Here is a 20,475-nt window from a genome sequence, read left to right on the forward strand (position 1 = left end):
GTTCTATATAGAACCATGAACACTCCAAGAACCCTTTGCATGATTAAAGGGTTCTTGCATTGTAAAAGGGCTCTTCAGATTGATGGAGAATGTGCTGTAGATGGTTCTATAAAGAGGTTTTGCAAAAACAGTTCTATATAGCAACCAAAAGGGTTCCTCTATTGTTACTGTGTCAAGCTTATAACACTAGAAGAACCCCTTTGGGTGCTATATAGGACGCTTTTTGAAAAGGTTCTATGTAGAACCATCTATAGCACATTCATGGACATTTTCCATCAATCCGAAAAAACCCTTTCATGATGCAAAAACCCTTTAATCATGCAAAGGGTTGTTCGAGTGTTCATGGTTCTATATAGAACCATTTTCTTTACTAAAAAACCCTTGAAGCACCGTTTTTTTTTAGAGTGTTAGGCAATGACACAGATTAAATTAAAAAGACATCAAAAGAGACATTGTATTTTAATCATATGCCAAATTAAAGAATGTTAAATGTTTATTAAAAATGAGCTCTGAGCTCAACTGTCTAATAAAAGCTGAACTGAGCTCCACAGTTTAGAAGCAGAATTACTGAACGAGTCTCTCCACGTTTTCTGTGTTTTCCTGAAGGTGTTCAGAAGGTCAGAATCTGCAGATCTGAGATCATAAACAGATAGACGGTCAGGAGCTTTGAGGTCATTTAGAGCTTTAAAAAACCAGCAGCAGAGCTTTAAACTCCCTCTAAAAGTTACTCTGTGATAGAAAAGGCTGAACTTTAGTGACATTTAACAAAAGATAAAAAGAGCTTAGGTATGTAAATTTTGGGGGTGTAAATATTAATGAGTCAAGACTGTTTTAGGACAGTTTAGGATTTGAGAATTGACCACCCTCTTTGGAAAATGTGGAATTTGTATTTGAAGTAGGGGGCAGCAATGTTCGATGTTCACAGTAGGTCAGTTCCATGAACCAAAATCTCCTTATTCAGCTATGCCAGGGGTCACAACCCAAATGTTCAGTAGAGCCGTTTTGTCCTTTCAACAAAAAAACCAAACCATCTCAGGAGCCACAACATTATATATCCATTTCACCATTTTGGCTGTAAATATGTCTTAGTATCTGTGCTGTCTATGTCCTAGTATAGACTAAAAATATGAAATAGACGAAAACACAGACTTACTTTGCTCTGCTTTAAGCTGTAGCTCGGCTATAACTGCTTTTCTCACATCTCCAGCAGGAAACATTTCCTTAAAAGTAGAACAGTTTCTTGTAAAATGTCTCTTAACGTTTGATTCTTACAAGGCTGATGTCACTTCTCATTCGCCAGCTTCTTGTTCCACCTTAAATAGTGCCTGAGGCGCCAGAACGTAATAGCTGCCCTTTTTAAGGTGGAATGGGAAGATTCAAACAAGAATCTGACTTCAGCTTCACAACTTTTTAGTGTTTCAGTTTCTCGTTGCAGATAAAACATCAAGAAACCAGCTGGAGTGAATAGAAATGTAAATAAGCCCATTTGTCTTCAAATTATCGATGTTCTTCTTAAATCTCTCTTTTTGCCGTTTCGTTAGCTACTAGCTAGGCGAGACTGTTGTCTGCGTTGCTATGGTGACCAGCAGTCTGCGCTGATCTTAAGGGTTAAAGGGTGAATCAGCAGTTCTACATTAACTCCAGAGTTTAAGACCATTTACTGTTAAACTGTGTTGAACGATCAGCAGAGCTTTATTTTACTGTAAAGGAGGATTATTTTAGTTTTACCTACAAATCTGATTCTGCTGTGGAGCCACAACAGGGCAGTAAAAGAGCCGCATGTTACCAAACCCTGAGCTACGCCAATGCTATAATATTTTGAAACATTGTTTAGTTGTTTTGAGTAATTGTTTCTATTGAAAGTGTCTTATTCTATTGGCAGATCTATTTAATTGTTCTAACATTATTTCTGGAAATAAGCAAAAATATCTTCATTATTTCTGGAAACAAGTAAAATGATCTGTCAGTGGAATAAGACACTTTTGCTACATAAAATTACTTCAAATGAGTAAAGTATAGAAACACAATTATGATATAATCTTATAATATTCTGAGAAATATTACATATACTAACTAAATTTAAGATATGTTCACTTGCTAACATTGATTTTTTGCAGTGTATGTTTTATGAATACAGGGTGATTCAAAAAGATGAATCTGATTTCAAAGAGCCATATTTTTCCAACCGTGAGGCTCTTAGGAACCAATCACATACCAATTGAAAGAGGGGGTCATAGAGTTTCTGACCGTTACAAGAAAATGGCTCCCTTCAGTCTGAGAGGAGATGAGACCCCTGAGCAGAAGCGCTCTGTGTTCTCCACTTCAATAAGAGTGAATCAGTCATAACTGTCCAACGTGATTTTCATCAGCGGATGAATCTTTTTAAATTACCTTGAATTTTGAAACGCTAAAACAGACCGTTCCATCTGGGTGATCTGATGGCCCTGTTTGTGGACTACAGCTCAGCATTCAACACCATCGTGCCTTCAAGTCTCGACATCAAGCTTCAGTATCTGGGTCTCAACAGTTCTTGTGCAGCTGGATCCTGAACTTCCTGACGGGCCGACACCAGGTGGTAAGGATGGGCAACATCACCTCCTCCTCACTGACCCTTAACACCGGAGCTCTCAGAGCTGTGTGTTCAGCCCTCTCTTGTACTCTCTGTACACCCACGACTGCTCAGCCAGACACAGCTCCAGTGTCATCATCACATTTGCAGATGACACCAAGATTGTGGGCCTGATCTCCAATGACAATGATGAGGCCTACAGAGAGGAGGTCAGCTTTCTGACACACTGGTGCCAGGAGAAACAACCTCTCTCTCAATGTCAACAAGACCAAGGAGCTCATAGTGGACTTCAGGAAGCAAGGGAGAGTGCACACCCCATCACCATCAACGGAGCCACTGTAGAGAGGGTCAGCAGCTTCAAGTCCCTCAGTGTTCAGATCTCAGAGGAACTGACATGGAGCGAACACACCACACGGGTGGTGAAGAAGGCACAACAGCGCCTCTTCTATCTCAGGCAGCTGAGGAGGTTTGGCATGAACCCACTGCATCCTCAGAACATTCTACACATGTACTGTGGAGAGCGTTCTAACAGGCTCCATCACCACGTGGTATGGAAACAGCACTGCCATTGAGTGGAAAGCTCTGCAGAGGGTGGTGCGGACAGCCCAGCACTTCACCGGGGTCCAGCTCCCAAACCACTTGGATTTATACACCAGCCGCTGCCTGAGGAAGACCAGGAGGATTCTAAAGGAGTCTCACATCTGCCGAGCGGGAGGAGGTACAGATGCCAGGTCCAGAACCAGCCGGTTTCGAGACAGTTTCTTCCCCCGGGCCATCAGGATGCTGAACAGCCAGTAGTGCTGGTGTATCAGTCTACAGGCCTTTACATTGGAATAGCGCAATACTAGTGTATATTGTGCATACTAGTGTATATGTGCATATTTAGAGGTAGTGAATATATATTTATTTTTTCTTCTTTATATGTGTGTGTGTGTATGTATGTGTGTGTGTGTGTGTGTGTATATATATATATATATATATATATACACTTTTTTGTATTTAAATTTTACAAGGGGGCTACACACTTAAGATTTTCACTCACATTTGCCCTTTTGCTGAAATTTCATGCACTTGTGTGTTTTCTTCTTCTTTTGCAATCTCTTTATCTCTCTCACTCACTCTCTTTGTCGCTCTCTCTTGCTTGCTCGCTTTCTCGTTTTCTTTTGGTCTCTCTCTGTCTCTCTCTCACACTCTCTCTAACCCAAGATCTCTTTTCTATCTTATGCACTCTCTCTCTCTCTCTCTCTGAAGTTCAAGCTTACTTTGTTGACATGACAAAATGACAACTGCATTGTCAAAGCATGGCGACAATTATCTATATAATAAAAATTAAAGAAAAAAAGATATACATATATAATGTATATAGTGATAGTGATAAGATGATAGATGATAAGGAAGTACAGTGAATGAGGATGTCCTTACAAGATGGTGTGAAAGGGGTGACCGTTAAGGGCTGGTTAAAAATTTTCATTGCTAAACAGTTTGGATTTTATGACTGTTTAAAAGACCCTTGGGTCTCTTTTTATCTTCAGCCCCGGACGACCTGATCTGAAGCCTCCTTCTCCCAAGCTTCCGATTGGTGGTGGTCGGCCAGGTAAAATGACAGAGCGGGGTCAGCGGATGCTGAGGCGCATAGTGCGCAGGGGTCACCAACTTTCTGCAGAGTCAATCGCTACAGACCTCCAAACTTCATGTGGCCTTCAGATTAGCTCAAGAACAGCGTAGAGAGCTTCATGGAATGGGTTTCCATGGCTGAGCAGCTGCATCCAAGCCTTACATCACCAAGCGCAATGCAAAGCATCGAATGCAGTGGTGTAAAGCGCCGCCACTGGACTCTAGAGCAGTGGAGACGTGTTCTCTGGAGTGACCAATCACGCTTCTCCGTCTGGCAATCCGATGGATGAGTCAGGGATTTGGCGGTTGCCAGGAGAACGGTACTTGTCTGACTGCATTGTGCCGAGTGTAAAGTTTGGTGGGGGGGGATTATGGTGTGGGGTTGTTTTTCAGGAGTTGTTTTTCCAGTGAAAGGAACTCTTAATGCTGCAGCACCAAGAGATTTTGGACAATTTCATTCACCCAACTTTGTGGGAACAGTTTGGGGAGTTTGGCCCCTTCCTGTTCCAACATGACTGCGCACCAGTGCACAAAGCAAGGTCCATAAAGACACGGATGAGCGAGTTTGGTGTGGAAGAAATTGACTGGCCTGCACAGAGTCCTGACCTCAACCCGATAGAACACCTTTGGGATGAATTAGAGTGGAGACTGCGTGCCAGGCCTTCTCGTTCAACATCAGTGTCTGACCTCACAAATGCGCTTCAGGAAGAATGGTCAAAAATTCCCATAAACACTCCTAACCCTTGTGGAAAGCCTTCCCAGAAGAGTTGAAGCTGTTGTAGTTGCAAAGGGTGAGCCGACATCATATTAAACCCTATGGATTAAGAATGGGATGTCACTCAAATTCATATGTGTGTGACGGCAGATGAGCGAATACTTTTGGCAATATAGTGTATATGTACTGTATTATACTTTCTAAACTTGACACTTTTTTGTAAACTATATTGCTTGTTTTTTGTACATAGTTGTTTATAGCTGTATTGTTTGCTGTTCAATGCAGATAAAATAAATATAAACTATTAGTCACAAAAAAGAAAACACAGTCTTATGCTGTGAATTATCTTATATTCTCAAAATTAGTCAAAATTGTATTGGTTTAAAACATTGTGGCTAGCATACTGTCGCTGTCATATTGCCATCTATATCTGTATCTCCATATTTGTCATTTAAATATGATGAAATGCATTTTGCATTTTCTTTGCAAATTTCATGATGAACAGACCAATAGAATTGATCCAAAATTATTCATTTATCTATTCATACAGTTGCTTATCCTCTTGGGTCGTGGGGGATGCTGGAGCCTAGGCCAGCGTTCATTGGACGGAAGGAGTTATTTAGAAAAAAAAATCTTTTATATTAACTTTCATTCCAATTTAGGAACATTTATTTTTTGTCTCTTGTAAAGTTACTTGGACTCTTTCTGGCTCCACCCACTTTCACACCTACAAGTCATCCTGGACTCATTAACTACCTCACATAAACCCCTTTGGTTTATAGCAGGCATGTGAAACTGGAGACCTTCTGGGCCAAAGTACTGTAGAGATCAGAGTTTACCATCATCTAACGCTCTGAATGCAGTTAATGAAGGTCTTGCTAATTAGCTGATGAGCTGAATGAGGTGTGTTTAATGAGGCAGTGAGCTGAAGTCTGCAGTGTTCTGGCCCACGAGGACTGGAGCCTGACAAATGTGGTTTAGAGGTTGTGTTGTCAACCAGACTTCCCAGCCATTGTTCCTTTGTTTATACTGTTTTCCCATTCTTGACCTTTGCTTTCTTCCTGTTTTGTTATTGATATGGTAATGGCCTGCTTGTGTTTTTTCCCCTGCCTGTTGTATAGGCAACGACTACTGGACTGCTCCTAATAAAGTCACAGCGCACTTACAACCTGTCTTAGCCCCTATGTTACAGTCACTGGTCAACTAAAATCTCCATTTTTGTTCATTTTTATTTTTCTGCATTATACAAAACATGGCAGCTGTCCTTTAAATCATGTGAAAATGTTTACAGAAGGTGACCAATAGAAACCCTCTAAAATCATTTGGATTAAAATCTCTTTAGATTAAATTACATTTAATGCCAAGAAGATTTTGCCTTCATCCTCTAAAGTTATAATTTTAGACATACATGTTTGTTTGTTTTTTTTGGACAGTGATGATATGAATATTGTTTAAAGCATTTTCTTTAAACCTCATTAGGTACAACATTTCTTGTAATGAGAATGCTTGAAGAATTAAGCATCAAAGCTCAAAACTAGAGACACTTTGCTTTTAAATAAACAAAAGTGTCATAAAATGAGCAATTAAATGTTCAAAAAGTTCCAAATAGTTGATCACAGTGGCTTTAAAAAGACAGACTCCACTAGATTTGTCTGAGAATGACCAGGGGAGTTTGAAAAGTTTAGCTGAAGAAATTTCAAACTTGCAAAAGTGGTGTTTTTAGTGAGTGAAAGCCTCTTAATTCTAAACCACGGGTCGCAACCCAAATATTAAGAAAAGCCATTTTGTTCTTTCAACAAAAATCAAACTACCTTGGGAACCACAACATTGTATGTCTGTTTTACCATCTTGGCTGTAAATGTGACTCAGTATGTGCGAATAAACTAGAATAGGCTAAAAAAAAATAATATAAACTAAAACACAGACTTACTTTGCACTGCTTTAAGTTTTAGCTTAGCTATAGCCGCTTTTCTCGCATCTCCAGCAGGAAACTTTTTCCAAAAGTAGAACAGTTTCTTGTAAAATGTCTCTCAACAATCGACTTTTTACGAGGCTGAAGTCAGTTTCTCATTCGCCAGCTTCTTGATTGAATTTTCCTGTTCCACCTTAAATGGTTCCTGAGGCGCCAGAATGTAGCTGTCATTTAAGGTAGAATGGGAAAATTCGAACAAGAACCTGGCAAACGAGAAACTGACTTCAGCCTTTTTAGTGTTTGACAGTTTCTCATTGCGGATTAAACGTATCAGGAAACCAGCTGGAGTGATTATAAACACAAATAAGTCCATTCATCTCCAAATTATTAATGTTCATCTTAAATCTCTTTCTCTCTGCCGTTTCATTAGCAAAGGTGAGATTGTTGTCTGCATTGCTATGGTGACCAGCAGTCTGCGCTGATCTCCTGGGTTAAAGGGTGAATTAGCAGTTCTACAGTAACTCCAGAGTTTAAGACCATTTAATGTTAAACTGTGTTGAACGATCAGCAGAGCTTTATTTTACTGTAAAGGAGGATTATTTTATTTTTACCCACAAATCTAATTCTGCTGTGGAGCCACAACAGGACAGTAAAAGAGCCGCATGCAGCTCCACAGCCACATGTTGCTGACCTCTGTTCTAGTGGATATATCAAATATTAAAAAACAAAAAAACATATCTTCAAATACAGTGAGATAATTTGACTTACTAAGATCGTTAAATGCACCTGTGTCAGGCTCCAATCCTTGTGGGCCAGAACACTGCAGACTTCAACACACTGACTCCTTAAACACACCTGATTCAGCTTATCAGGTAATTAGCAAAGCCTTCATCAACTGAATTCAGAGCGTTAGATGAGGGTAAATGCTAATCTCCACAGCACTTTGGCCCAGAAGGTCCTCAGTTTGACATGCCTGACTTAAAGCAAGCAAAAATGTGAAGAAATAACTTGTAAGTTTACAACAGTCTGAAAATGAGAGGCTTGTACTTGCCAAGATGAAGACAATGTTACTTATTTCAATGCATTTAAGACTGTAAAGCTAAAGACTCCGTATTGAAGAGCTTCACAACTGTTGAGATCTCTTTCATTTTATGAAGAGTGTATAATTAGTAAATTGCCATAAATGTCATAACTGTAGACAACATTTAGTCTAGTTTATCTTTAACCCTTTTATAGATCGCTGTACCAGTAACAGCACACTTCCTTCATTCATTTCTACGGTTTAAATATCCTTTTTATACTTTGAATCGTCCAGCAATACAGGACAATATACCGCTAGAAAGCTTGAAATCACAGGATTTGTTCCCACAATCTGTTTTAAGGATCTGTTATTGACAGCAGTAATGATCATCTCATTTCCAACATAAGCAAAATGCTAGCAAATCTTCATTATATAGGCTGTGCAGTGGCTCAGTTGTGTCTGTAAGGTGAAGTAATTCATTCAAAATGAATACTCCAAAAATGAAACGCATGATAAAAGGGTTCTTTGTGTCATTTAAATGTTCTTCAAACTGAGGGAGAATGTGTTTTCATGTGTTTCTGTATAGAACATTTTTGAAAAGGGTTCTATATAACACCAAAAAAAGTTTTTCTGTTGTTACAGGCTTGACATTGTAACAGTAAAAGAACCCTTTTTGGTGCTTTCAAAAAGGTTATATATAGAACCATCTATGGCACATCTAGCTGAAGAGCCCTTTTAGCAATGCAAAGAACTTTTTAATCATGCAAAGGGTCCTTTGAGTGTTAATGGTTCAATATAGAACCATTTTCTTTACTTAAGAACACTTGAAGAAGCATCATTTTTAAGTGGGCTAGCTAACTTAGACAAGCAGGCATCGATTGATCAGGTGGAAAGAAACTCCTCCATTCTGGCCTCTGTTACTCTGTCTGTAATTATACAGTTGTTCTGAGGGTGGGGAGAAATGTGAGAGTGTTACCTTTCAAATGAGACCAGGGTCAGGACTGTAGCCCAAAGTATGTAGAAACAGCACCCTCTTTCAGTTTGGGTATGCTATTATAGGCAAAAGCTTGAAAGATAGGGTCAACAGTTAAGGGGTTAAAGAAGAGTAAGCTATATTGTTTTTTTCAAGGTTTGCTGGCCTTATGTTGTGCAGTGTTCTGCCACTCAGGAGCCAGAAAGGTGCGTCCAGTTTTGCCCCCAAGGCAGAATCAAAACGTGAGTTAACTGAGGGTGGAGTAACCTGAGCTGAACTGGTTCCTCATGCTCAGGGAGAGAGTGCTGACAGTGTTTACATTAGCCTAAAGCACTACAGTTGAACTACCTGATCATCCTGAGATAAGAAATCATGAGTTCAAATCTTGCACTGGGTCACAGGAGGATGTCCAAGCGTGGGAATCAGCAGTGACTAAACTGGTGGAGGAACAGTGAAACTCAACAAATAAACTAAGCAATTTCCGCTTGTAAGGAGGCTTTTCTGAGTAACCTCAACTGTATCTTGTGGACCTAACTTAGAATGAGTATTAAAACATGTACGTTAGGACAACTTTACACTCTTAAAAAAGATGGTTCTTTACGGGTTCCTTAGTAAAAGGAATAGTTCTATATAGAGCCATGACTTCTGTGTAGAACCATTTCATGCTCAAATGATCTTCAGACTGATGGAAAAGGAAGTGCATGTGTATATAACAAAAAAAGGTTTTTCTATTGTGACAAGGTCAAGCTTGTAACAGTAGGAGAACCCTTCTTGGTCCCCTAAAGAACCATTTTCAGAGCACACTTGAAAATCATGGATCTTCAAGGGTTCTTTCGTAAAGAAAATGGTTCTATATAGAACTATGAACATTCAACGAACCTTTTCCATGATTAAAGCGTTCTTTGCATCATGAAATTGTTCTTCAGACTGGTGGAGAATGTGTTGTATGTGGTTCTACTATTTTGACAAGGTCAAGTTTGTAACAGTAGGAGAACCCTTCTTGGTCCTATGTAGAACCATTTTCAAAAAGGCAGTCCACTCAGAGTTCTACACACTTAAAAACTATTGATCTTCGAGGATTCTTTCCTAAAGAAAATGGTTCTAAATAGAACCATGAACATTCAAAGCACTTTTTCCCTCATTAAAAAGGTTTTTTGCATTGTTCAATGGTTCTTCAGAATGGTAGAAAATGTGTTATATGTGGTTCTGTATATCACCAAAAAAGGTTCTGCTATTGTGAAAATGCCAAGCTTGTAACAGTCGGAGAACACTTTTTGGTTCTATGTAGAACCATTTTCAAAAAGACATTCCACTCAGAGTTCTACACACTTAAAAATGATGGATCGTCAAGGGTTCTTTAGTAAAGAAAATGGTTCTGTATAGAACCATGAACATTCAAATAACTTTTTCCCAAGATGAAAGAGTTTTTTGCATCATTAAAGGTTTCTTCAGATTGATGGAAAACGTGCTGTAGATAGTTCTCTAGTTCTCTGCACCTTTTTGAAAAGGTTCTATATAGCAGCAAAAAGGGTTCTTCTATTGTTACGATGTCAGGCTTGTTACAATAGCATAAACCTTTTGGGTGCTGTATAGAACCTTTTTCAAAAAGGTTCTGTGTAGAACCATCTACAGCACATTCACCATCCATCAGAAAAAGCCTTTCACAATACAAAGAACTTAATCATGCAAAGGGTTCTTTGAGTGTTCATGGTTCTATATGGAGCCATTTTCTTAATTTAAGAACCCTTCAAGAACCATCATTTTTAAGTGTGTAGCTCTCTTTGTTTTAGCGATGCTTTGTCAGTACTGTTAATGGTCAGTTCAATAAAACTGAATTGAATCAATTTGAATTGAAGAGCTGTAGTCAAGGATAAAAGTGTTCCAGTGGGAGAACATGGCACTAAATGCACTGGAGGAATTGACTGTGGTGGATGTAAATTATATTACAGCATAATAATCATGAGAGTCTAAAGATCCACTGTTTGCAAAACCATTGATGGTTAATAATCAATCAGTGTCATAAAAGCTGAAGTTCATACTGTATTGTATATCACAGAGCAGGTCCAATAAGCTTTCCTGTGTTTCCTGTCCTCCTCTGTTTAACTGCACACCTGCATTAGATTTTGCAATGATTCATGATGTGAAATAATTAATTCACCATAAATATATGCACCAGCAACAACAACCAACTCTCAGAAAATAGTTTACAACCTCATTTCCAAAAAAAGCTTGGAAGCTGTACAAAATGTAAATAAAAACAGGACGCAATGGTGCAATCCTATATTTAATCGAAAAGAGTACAACAACAACATATCAATGCCAGCAACACATTAAAAAAAAGTTGATTTCCAAAACGAATTTCAAATTTCATTTGTTAGACCACAGGACACTTTTCCACTTCCCCTCAGTCCATCTTAAGTGAGATCGGCCCAGAGAAGGTGGCAGTGTTTCTGGATCCTTTTTATATTTGATTTATTGTTTGCATGGTAGAGTTTTATCCTGCATTTGTGGATGCAGTGATGAACTGTGTTCACAGACAGTGGTTTTCAGAAGTGTTTCCGAGCCCATGCAGTAATTTCCACTACAGAATCATGTCTGTTTTTAATGCAGTGCCACCTAAGGTGGTCTTTTTGTACCCAATCATGTTATTTGCCTGTTGACAATTGACCTAATTAGTTGTGAGATATTTGACAGTGTTTTTAGCATTACACACCTTTACTAGTCTTTTGTTGCCCCTGTTCCAACTTTTTGGAAACATATTGCTGGCACTAAATTAAAAAAGGGCATATATTGAACAAAAAACGATAAAATTTCCCAGTTTCAATATTTGATATGTTGTCTTAATGATTTGCAAATCATTGCATTCTGTTTTTATTTACATTTGCACAGCGTGCCAACTTTTTTTTGGAAATGGGTCTGTAATTATAAAAAGACAAAGATAAGAGTTACATTCTCTGCCAAATGGTGAGTAGCTCAGGAATAGTGATGATGTACACAGTTAACTTTATAGAACAATAATGTAAAGAGAAAAAAGTCTAATAATGTTAATTTATATAACCTTTGTAGAGATATAAAGAGGTCTAAATAAATCAATTCCAAAAAAAAAACAAACATTATTAAAAAAAACAAACAAACAAAAAAGAAACAGAAAAGGTATCATTCATCAAAACACAGTTTTGTACAAACTGTATGGATTACAACAAAAATATCAGGTTTTGGGCCAGGTTTAGGCTGATTTTTCATGTAGAACATTGGGTTTGGGGTAGGCTCAGATTTCTAATGAGAGATTTTTTTTATTTAGTATATATTTTTATTTATAGGAATATGCGAACACATTTTCCTCACTCTCTTTTTTATCCTCTCTTTCTCCAGATTAGTCTAGCATGTTCAGCATGGGCAAAATAAAAAGAAAGCTCTCCAAAAGGAGCTGTCTAAAACTCCAAATGAGTCAGGGACATCTTTGTTGTAGAAACATTGTAACCTGGTCGATAAACATTGTGACTCAGGTCACATATAGTGCAGAGCTTGTGATAATAAATGAGTCTGAGTGTCAGTGGATAAATAAACAGTACTCATAAAGAACAGACTTCCACAAAGCATGCAGCACTTATGTATTTTATCGTATTGCACTGTTCTGTGTTTAACTCTGTCCCTTTTTCACTAGGTGTCAATGACCTTCTGATTCTACCAGTATCTGAGCTTAGGACTGACTTTCTCTCTAACCTATCGGTAGCTAGCGAAGATTCTTTCTCTGGATAGACAAAGCACTTTTTGTAAGTCGCTCTGGATAAGAGCGTCTGCTAAATGATGTAAATGTAAATGTAAATGTAAACTCAACCTCTCTGCTTGTATAGTTGCCAAAAGACACATTCGGTGCACTTCCCTGACTTGTGGTGTTCCACAAGGTTCTATAATAAGGCCCATTCTCTTTTCATAGTATAACCTCCCATTAAGGCAAATAATCACTGTTATGTGGGTGACATGCAGCTATACATCCTCATGAGTGCTAATCATAACTGCTCCTTCATGGCTCTCAATTTCCTCCAATTAAACTAAGACAAGTCAGAAGTAAATTCATTTGGCTCTCCCCACCTCATTAGTAGTCCAATAATCACAGTCAGTTATCCTCATGCGTTAAGATATCTGAAAAATAATGGTGTCACTTTTGTGTCAGACCTCAAATTTGATACACAAATTAAAAGCATTTTCCATCTCAGAAATATTGCAAAGCTTAAATCTTTTCTTTATTTTGTCGGGACCAAGAGCTATTTTCTTCCTTGCCCAAAGCCTCGGCATATGATGGTTTTTAAAATCTAAACTATTCTGTGCTGTGGTTTTGTTCTAATTATTGTCTTAATCACTTACAAAAATAAACAAAAATAAAATAAACAAAAATAAAAAAAATAAAAATGTTTATACTATGAAAAGAGATAAAAAAATATACTTTTTTATACTATGAAAAGAGAATGGGCCTTATTATAGAACCTTGTAGAACACCAGGTCAGGGAAGTGCACCAAATGTGTCTTTTGGCAACTACACAAGCAGAGAGGTTGAGTTGCATGCTTTGTGGAAGCCTGTTCTTTATGAGTACTGTTTATTTATCCACTGACACTCAGACTCATTTATTATCACAAGCTCTGCACAGTATGTGACCTGAGTGCTTTTAATCTGATTTATCGATCAGGTCACAATGTTTCTACAACAAAGATGTCCCTGACTCACTTGGAGTTTTAAACAGATCCTTTTTAGAGAGCTTTATTTTTTTTGCTGAACATGCTAGACTAATCTAGAGAAAGAGAGGATAAAAAAAGAGAGAGAAAAAAAATGTGAGAGTGAAGAAAATGTCTTCGCATAATAGTACAAAGACAACAAATCAAATGTTGAAACTGAGAAATTTTACTGTTTTTTTAAAAAAATATATGCGCATTTTAAATTTCATGCCAACAACACATTTCAAAAAAGTTGAGATGAGGGCAACAAAGGGCTGGTAATGTTGTGTAATTCCAAAAAAAAGACCTGAAGGTTAATTGTCAACACCTCAATAACATGATTGCGTATAAAAAGAGCATCTCAGAGAGGCGGAGTCTTTCAGAAGTAAAGATGAAGAGGGGTTCACCACTCTGTGAAAGACTGCACCATCAAACAGTGCAACAATTCAAGAATAATGTTTCTCAACATTAAATAGCAAAGAACTTTAGCTTTTCATCATCTACGGTACATAATATCATTAAAAGATTCAATGAATCTGGAGAAATCTCTGTATGTAAGGGACAAGGCCAAAACCAGTATTTGCTGGCTGTGATCTTTGGGCCCTCAGACGGCACTGCATTAAAAACGGACATGAATCTGACAGTGAAAATCACTGCATGGGCTCAGAAACACTTCTTACAAACACTTTCTATGAAAACAGTTCATCACTGCATCCACAAATGCAAGTTAAATCTCTAAAACACAAAGAAGAAACCAAATATAAACAGGATCCAGAAACACTCCCACCTTCTCTGGGCCTGAGCTCATTAAAAATGGACTGAGGTGAAGTGGAAAAGTGTCCTGTGGTCTGACAAATCAAAATTTGAAATTCTGTTTGGAAATTATGGGCGTTGTCTCCTCTGGGCTAAAGACCACTCAGCTTGTTATCAGTGCACAGTTCAAAAGCCAGTATTCCTGATGGTATCGAGGTGCATTAGTCCACATGGCATGGGTGACGTGCACATCTGTGAAGGCACCATTAATGCAGAACAATATATACATGTTTTGGCAACACATGCTGCCATCCAGATGACGTCTTTTTCAGGGAAGTCCTTGCAAGACAATATCAAACCACATCTTGTATGTATTCCAACAGCATTGCTCCATATTAAGAGGCTGGGTGCTAAACTGGCCTGCCTGCAGTCCAGATCTAATACCACTGAAAACATTTGGAGACGTATGAAATGAAAAATATGACAAAAAAGACCCCAAATTGATGAACAGCTGAAATCCTATGTTAAACAAGAATGGGAAAGCATTTCACTTTCAAAACTACAGCAGTGCCTCCTCAGTTCCCAAATGCTTACAGAGTGCTGTTAAAATAAGAGGTGATGAAACAAAGTGGTAAACATGCCCACCTTCTTGGAATGAGCTGTTGGCATCAAATTCAAAATGGGCATATATTTTTCAAAAAAACAATAACATTTCTCAGTTTCAACATTTGATGCGTTGTATTTGTAGTATTTTCCTTTAAAAATATGGTTTGCATTATTTGCACCTTATTGCATTCTATTTTTATTTACATTCTGCACATGGTCCCAACTTTTTTTGGAAATGAGGTTGTACAGTTCTACAATTAGTGCAGAATGCTGCTGCCAGGTTGATGATCAAAAGCATATTACACCAGTCTTTGCTTTGCTTCATTGGCTGCTAGTACATTTTAGAATTCAGGCATCTTTCGTTTGAAGTGCTTTTATTTGTTTTTAAAGCGCTTAATGGATTGGCCTGCTTATACATATTATATGTATAAGCAGGCCATAAGACAGAAGAGTCATAAATATTTTATGACTCTTCTGTACAGCACTTTGGTCAAAGTAAGTTGTAAATCAATCTTACTTCATAATTAATCTTGCCTAATAATTCACCATACACACAATGAATATCATCAACATTTAGACTTTTTAAATATTATATGCAATGATCTTTTTATTTCACAATTGTTAACACCAACACAGTACTTTTCTGACATAGATGGTTTACCTCCAAACATGCAGACATGCATTTTTTAAAATGCAATATCGTGACAAACCATGATAAATGTTAATTATCCTGATATTAAATATCATTTCAGCACATGCTTAGTTACAGACTCTCTCAGACTCACTTGGTTGCTAGTATATGTATAGTAGCATAGTGTACAGATCAGACATCTATAAGCTGCTATATAATAATATAATGCAAATGAATGAATGTTCACACCAGTTTTAACAGGAAAACTACAATTGGTGACTTTTCTAGAATGCTGACCAGCAGGGAATCACTCTGGTACATGCGCATTGTCGTTGTCTGGCAGAGCATCTTTCAGGCTTTCACTTTGCGTTCAGTTTGTCTGCTGTTCTGTGTTCAGTTTGATCATGTATTCAGTTTGGTATTATCCCCAATCAGAAGCGATATATCTGTGTTATTTTTCGCTGGACCAATCAGCATATTCTAAAGAACAAGGGTCAGTAAATGGCAACAACTACACTAAACTGCAAAGATAGAACTGTATAAGAGTGCATCTATTACTGATACTTAAGAGATTAATACACACTACTAAATGGTCTAGTAATATAAGCTTAGCAATTAATCTTTAAAGCTTAAGTAGCATCTCAAATATCTAATAAATTGCACAGTAATTTAGTAATGTTATTAAGTAGTTTATTAATGTGTTAATGTGATTCAACAATTGGGACAGTTCGATCTAATGATTATATATATATATATATACATATATATATATATATATATATATATATATATATATATATATATATATATATATAATCAGGTATATGAAGTTTGTATATAATTCACTCACTCTCAATCATCAGTGGTGATGGAGCCTATTCCAGCACTCATTGGGCAGAAGGCACATACTCAATCTCACACACATCTAGGTACAATTACGTATCTCCAGTTAGCCTGACTGCATGTGTATGGACTGTAGGAGGAAACATGCAAACTCTACACAGAAAGGACCCTGATCGCCCGGCCGGGGAATCAAACCCAGACCCTTCTTGCTGCGAGACAGTGCTACCCACTGCACCACTGAGCCGCCCTGCATATCTAATTGATGAGTAAATCATATTTACATTTATGCACATAAAGTGGTTCTTAAGATATATGTGCAGGCAAGTTCACAATAAGGGTATCCAGTGTTGACTGGCTGCTAACTCACTTGCTGTAGCTGTGCTGAGGGTAGCTTCAATGGCAGAAAAATGTTTAAATTAACAATTCGTCTTCTGGAAGTTCTCAATTCTAGCTTGGTAACGTACTGCCTCGCACACCTCCTCTTTTGTTTTTGGTTGAAGAAATAAGTTCCAATTCACAATCCACCAGTCTCTTGTGAAACTGGGTGAGTTTTCAGATGTACAAATATGCTGTGGCATATTGTAAAGATTTTCAGAGGTACCCCACGCATAGTTACAATTGCTAGGCTATGAAACACCAAATAAGTGAACTAATTTGCTACAGCGCCACCCTGAGGCAAACCAGTGCTGCATCTGTAGTTAAGAATAACAGAAACAGAAACTCACTGATTGTGGGCAAAGCAGCTAAACAATGAGCTTTCACTGATTAAAGCCACAGCATGAAATTTGAGTATATGAGTTTTTGTCACATCTTCTTCTATGAGTTTACTGCCTCCTTGCAAATTAGAAATCAAATTACAGTCTGACTCGTGTAGACCAAGGGTTTTCCCAGTATGTGATTACTCAAGAGCATGTAAACGTAATGAACGGATTCCTGACAAAATTCATTATTTGATCACGTCAGACTGTCCATTTATTCTGCTAATCTTGTGCTGCATTCAGAGAATCTTCGATTGGATGTTCCACGGTAGATGTTGTTGTGTTTGTTGGAAACATTGGAATTTCTCCTGTGACCTTTAAAGGTCTGGAGGAAACCATCATCTGTTTGGTTGTACGTTCACTACGGCACATCAGCGAGTTCATCAAATGATCTCTGAACTCCTCCGAGATAAAATAATACACAAACGGGTCCAGGCAGCTGTTCAGGCTGCCCAGACACAGAGCAACCATGTAGATAAAATAGACATAATTCTGATGCTCTACACCCAGCAGAGAGTAATGCACCATCAGCATGATGTTACTGGGAGTGAAGCAGACCAGGAACATCACCAGCACAGTAATCATGAGGATTATAGCCTTCTTTTTCTTCTTTTTGCCGCTGGTATCCATTACGGACCTGCTGAGGGAGCGAAAGGTCAGCAGGTAGGACACTATACAGACCACACAGGGAACTCCATATCCCACAGTGCCCATGGTCAGGAAATATCCAACAGGGAAATGTGTTTGATTGCGGCGATTGACATCGTGGCAGGTGGTTATGTTGAGATTGAGGATTTTAACAGTCTGGTTATACAGGTAGAGCGGTACAGTGAGGACCCAGACTACAATCCACACACAAACACATATACACACTATTACCTGGTTATTCAGTTTCTGAGAAAGTGGGTGCACAATCGTCCAGTAGCGCTGGGCACTGATGCATGCTATGAAGATAGTGGAGCAGTATGTATTCCCATAGAAAAACCCCACTAGAACTTTACACAGTGGCTCCCCAAAGGCCCAGTCGTTGCCGTTGAAGTGGTAGGCGATCTTCAGTGGGAGCCACATGATGAACAGCAGGTCAGACAGCGCTAGATTGGCCATTAGGATGGACCCTGGATGCTTCTTCTTCGTTCTGAAGAGGAACACCCAGACGGCCATGGTGTTGGTGGGCAACCCCACAATGAAGATGAAGATGTAAACGAGAGGGACGAAGACTGTGGTCAGGCTGCTGTTCAGAACACTCACAGCAGTATCGCTCACATTCACACCCTGTTCATCCTCTGTCTCTGCACAAATAGCTTTTCCTACAATATAACTGGAAATGTCTGTAGAGAGAGAAAGAATGTAACGGTTAGAATGACTTTAAACACTTCCATTATGAACAAATATAAACAGAATTTTCTGTGATCTCTGTGAAACACCCAGCACATGGCAATGCGAGTCCCAATACAGTCCTAGTACAATACAAAGCTCTAAATATTTTGTGGAACTTACTCTGGCACTGCGTGTAGGTTATAAGTTTTGTTTTCAGACCAGGACTTACGTAATGCAGACCAGCCAGTGCTAAACTCTAGCTGTATTTCCTCTACTACACACACACACACACACACACACACACACACACATACACACACCAAACGTTGCTTTCTGCTCTGTAATATAATGCTAGCTAACCACATTTCGGAGAGCATTTCTCACTGCCCACCTGCTCCGATACATCTGATTTGTTTTTCACTGCATTTTCATCATAATTTTTTTTTCTTTCTTGATACCACCTGTTTTTTCATTTTGTAATCCCAGACCAATCCCAGACCAATATCCCTTGGCCACACCACATCGCAGACAGCAATGTAGCTGTGTGCCCTACAATAATAATAGCTTTAGAGTTGTGGAGTTTGAGGGGAAAAAATCCCCAAATGCCATCATTCTTACAGCCAAATTAAAACAAAAATATATTGTGTTATGACAAAATGTAATGTTTAGTTAAAAATCTGAGATTAAGTTTCGATTTGCAAATTTGTTGCATTGTTGTTTTAATTGCTGACTGATAGCAATATTCATTGATAAAATCATTGAAAATATATTCTCATTCCTCTGACATCCTTTTTTCTGTTGTCTAATTGTAATGCATGGGCTGGTGAAGCAGACAAGGAGACTAAACAAAAGACTGAGTGAAAGACTGAATTAAAGACGGGACAGGAGATGAAATGGCGGACAGAACAGGAGATGCGACAAAGGATGGGACAGAAAAGTTGGACAAGGAAACTGATGGGGGGACTGGACAGTGGACTGAGTGGAAGGCTGGATAGAAGACTGGACAAATGGCTGGACAGGAGGCTGGAAAGTGGATTGGACAGGTGATGGAACAGCAGATGGAACATGAGACTGAATATACATGTGGGGACAGGGACAGACACAGTTACAGGGTGGAGACACTGAAAGGAGTGGGTACAAAAACATACACACCAGGACAAAACTAGGGATAGTGGACTGGGCAGACACGGGGAAAACACAGAATAAGGTCTTTCATTCTGGATAGGAACCTGAAGGTTTTGGGGCGGTCGGCAGGGCAGAGAACTGGAAAGGCTGGGTGGCTGGCTGAGCCTGGAACTTGAAAGGACGGTCATCCAGCACAGGAAAAGGATGTGGCACATGATGCCAATAATGGCACAAGAGCATGTTGCTGGGAGGCCAGCGCTGGAGCGTGTTGCTGGGAGGCTGGTGCTGAAGCCAAACTGAAAACAAGGACTAGAGTAACCCATGGCACAGGAACTGCTGTGGCCCTGGGAGAAAGAACTCAAGCATCCCAGGGAGCAGGCACTGGAGTGAGCTGAGGAGTAGGAACTGGAGCAGCGCTAGGAACAAGAACCGGAGACACAGAGCCTAGTGAATCAGGAAACATCTATGATCATGGGCAGGTCCTGAGACACGGGAGTCACTGGAAGGGCAGGAGACTCAGAAGCCACTGGCAGAGCATGAGACTCACAGGCTGTGGGCAGGTCTGGAGACACTGAGACCACAGGCAGGTCTGAAGAAAGGCCAGCTGGTCACGGAATTCGGAGGCTGGCAGGTCAGGGAACTTGAAGGCTGGTGGGTCAGGGAATTTGGAGGCTGGCTGGTCAGGAAACTTGGATGTCGACTGGTCAGGGAACTCAGACACCAACAGGTCAGGAGATGTTGCGATAAGAGCAGACATGGCTGTGCCGTGCTGATGTCCTCAGGCACAGGCTGAGCAGCAGTGATGTCCTTGGAGGCAGACGGACTTGTAGCAATGTCCTTGGAGGCAGGCACACCTGCACCAGTGTCCTCAGTGGCAGGCAGTTGCTTGTCAGTGCTCTCCAGAGCAAAGGGCAGCACCAGAGGTGCA

The 20,475-nt window shown here is 39.3% G+C and overlaps 1 protein-coding gene across 1 annotated transcript; it reads right to left on the reverse strand.

Moving 5' to 3' along the window:
• Positions 1–17,327: 17,327 nt before the first annotated feature.
• LOC118819748 (proteinase-activated receptor 2-like) lies at positions 17,328–20,304 on the reverse strand. Its single transcript, XM_036587654.1, has 3 exons — positions 20,095–20,304; positions 19,652–19,832; positions 17,328–18,433 (listed from the first exon to the last, which is right to left on the reverse strand). Exons 1-3 carry the CDS (start codon positions 20,302–20,304, stop codon positions 17,328–17,330), a joined length of 1,497 nt encoding a protein of 498 aa, XP_036443547.1.
• Positions 20,305–20,475: the final 171 nt, after the last annotated feature.

This window comes from Colossoma macropomum, unplaced genomic scaffold, assembly GCF_904425465.1.
Source record: "Colossoma macropomum unplaced genomic scaffold, Colossoma_macropomum, whole genome shotgun sequence".
Taxonomy (NCBI): Eukaryota; Metazoa; Chordata; class Actinopteri; order Characiformes; family Serrasalmidae; genus Colossoma; species Colossoma macropomum.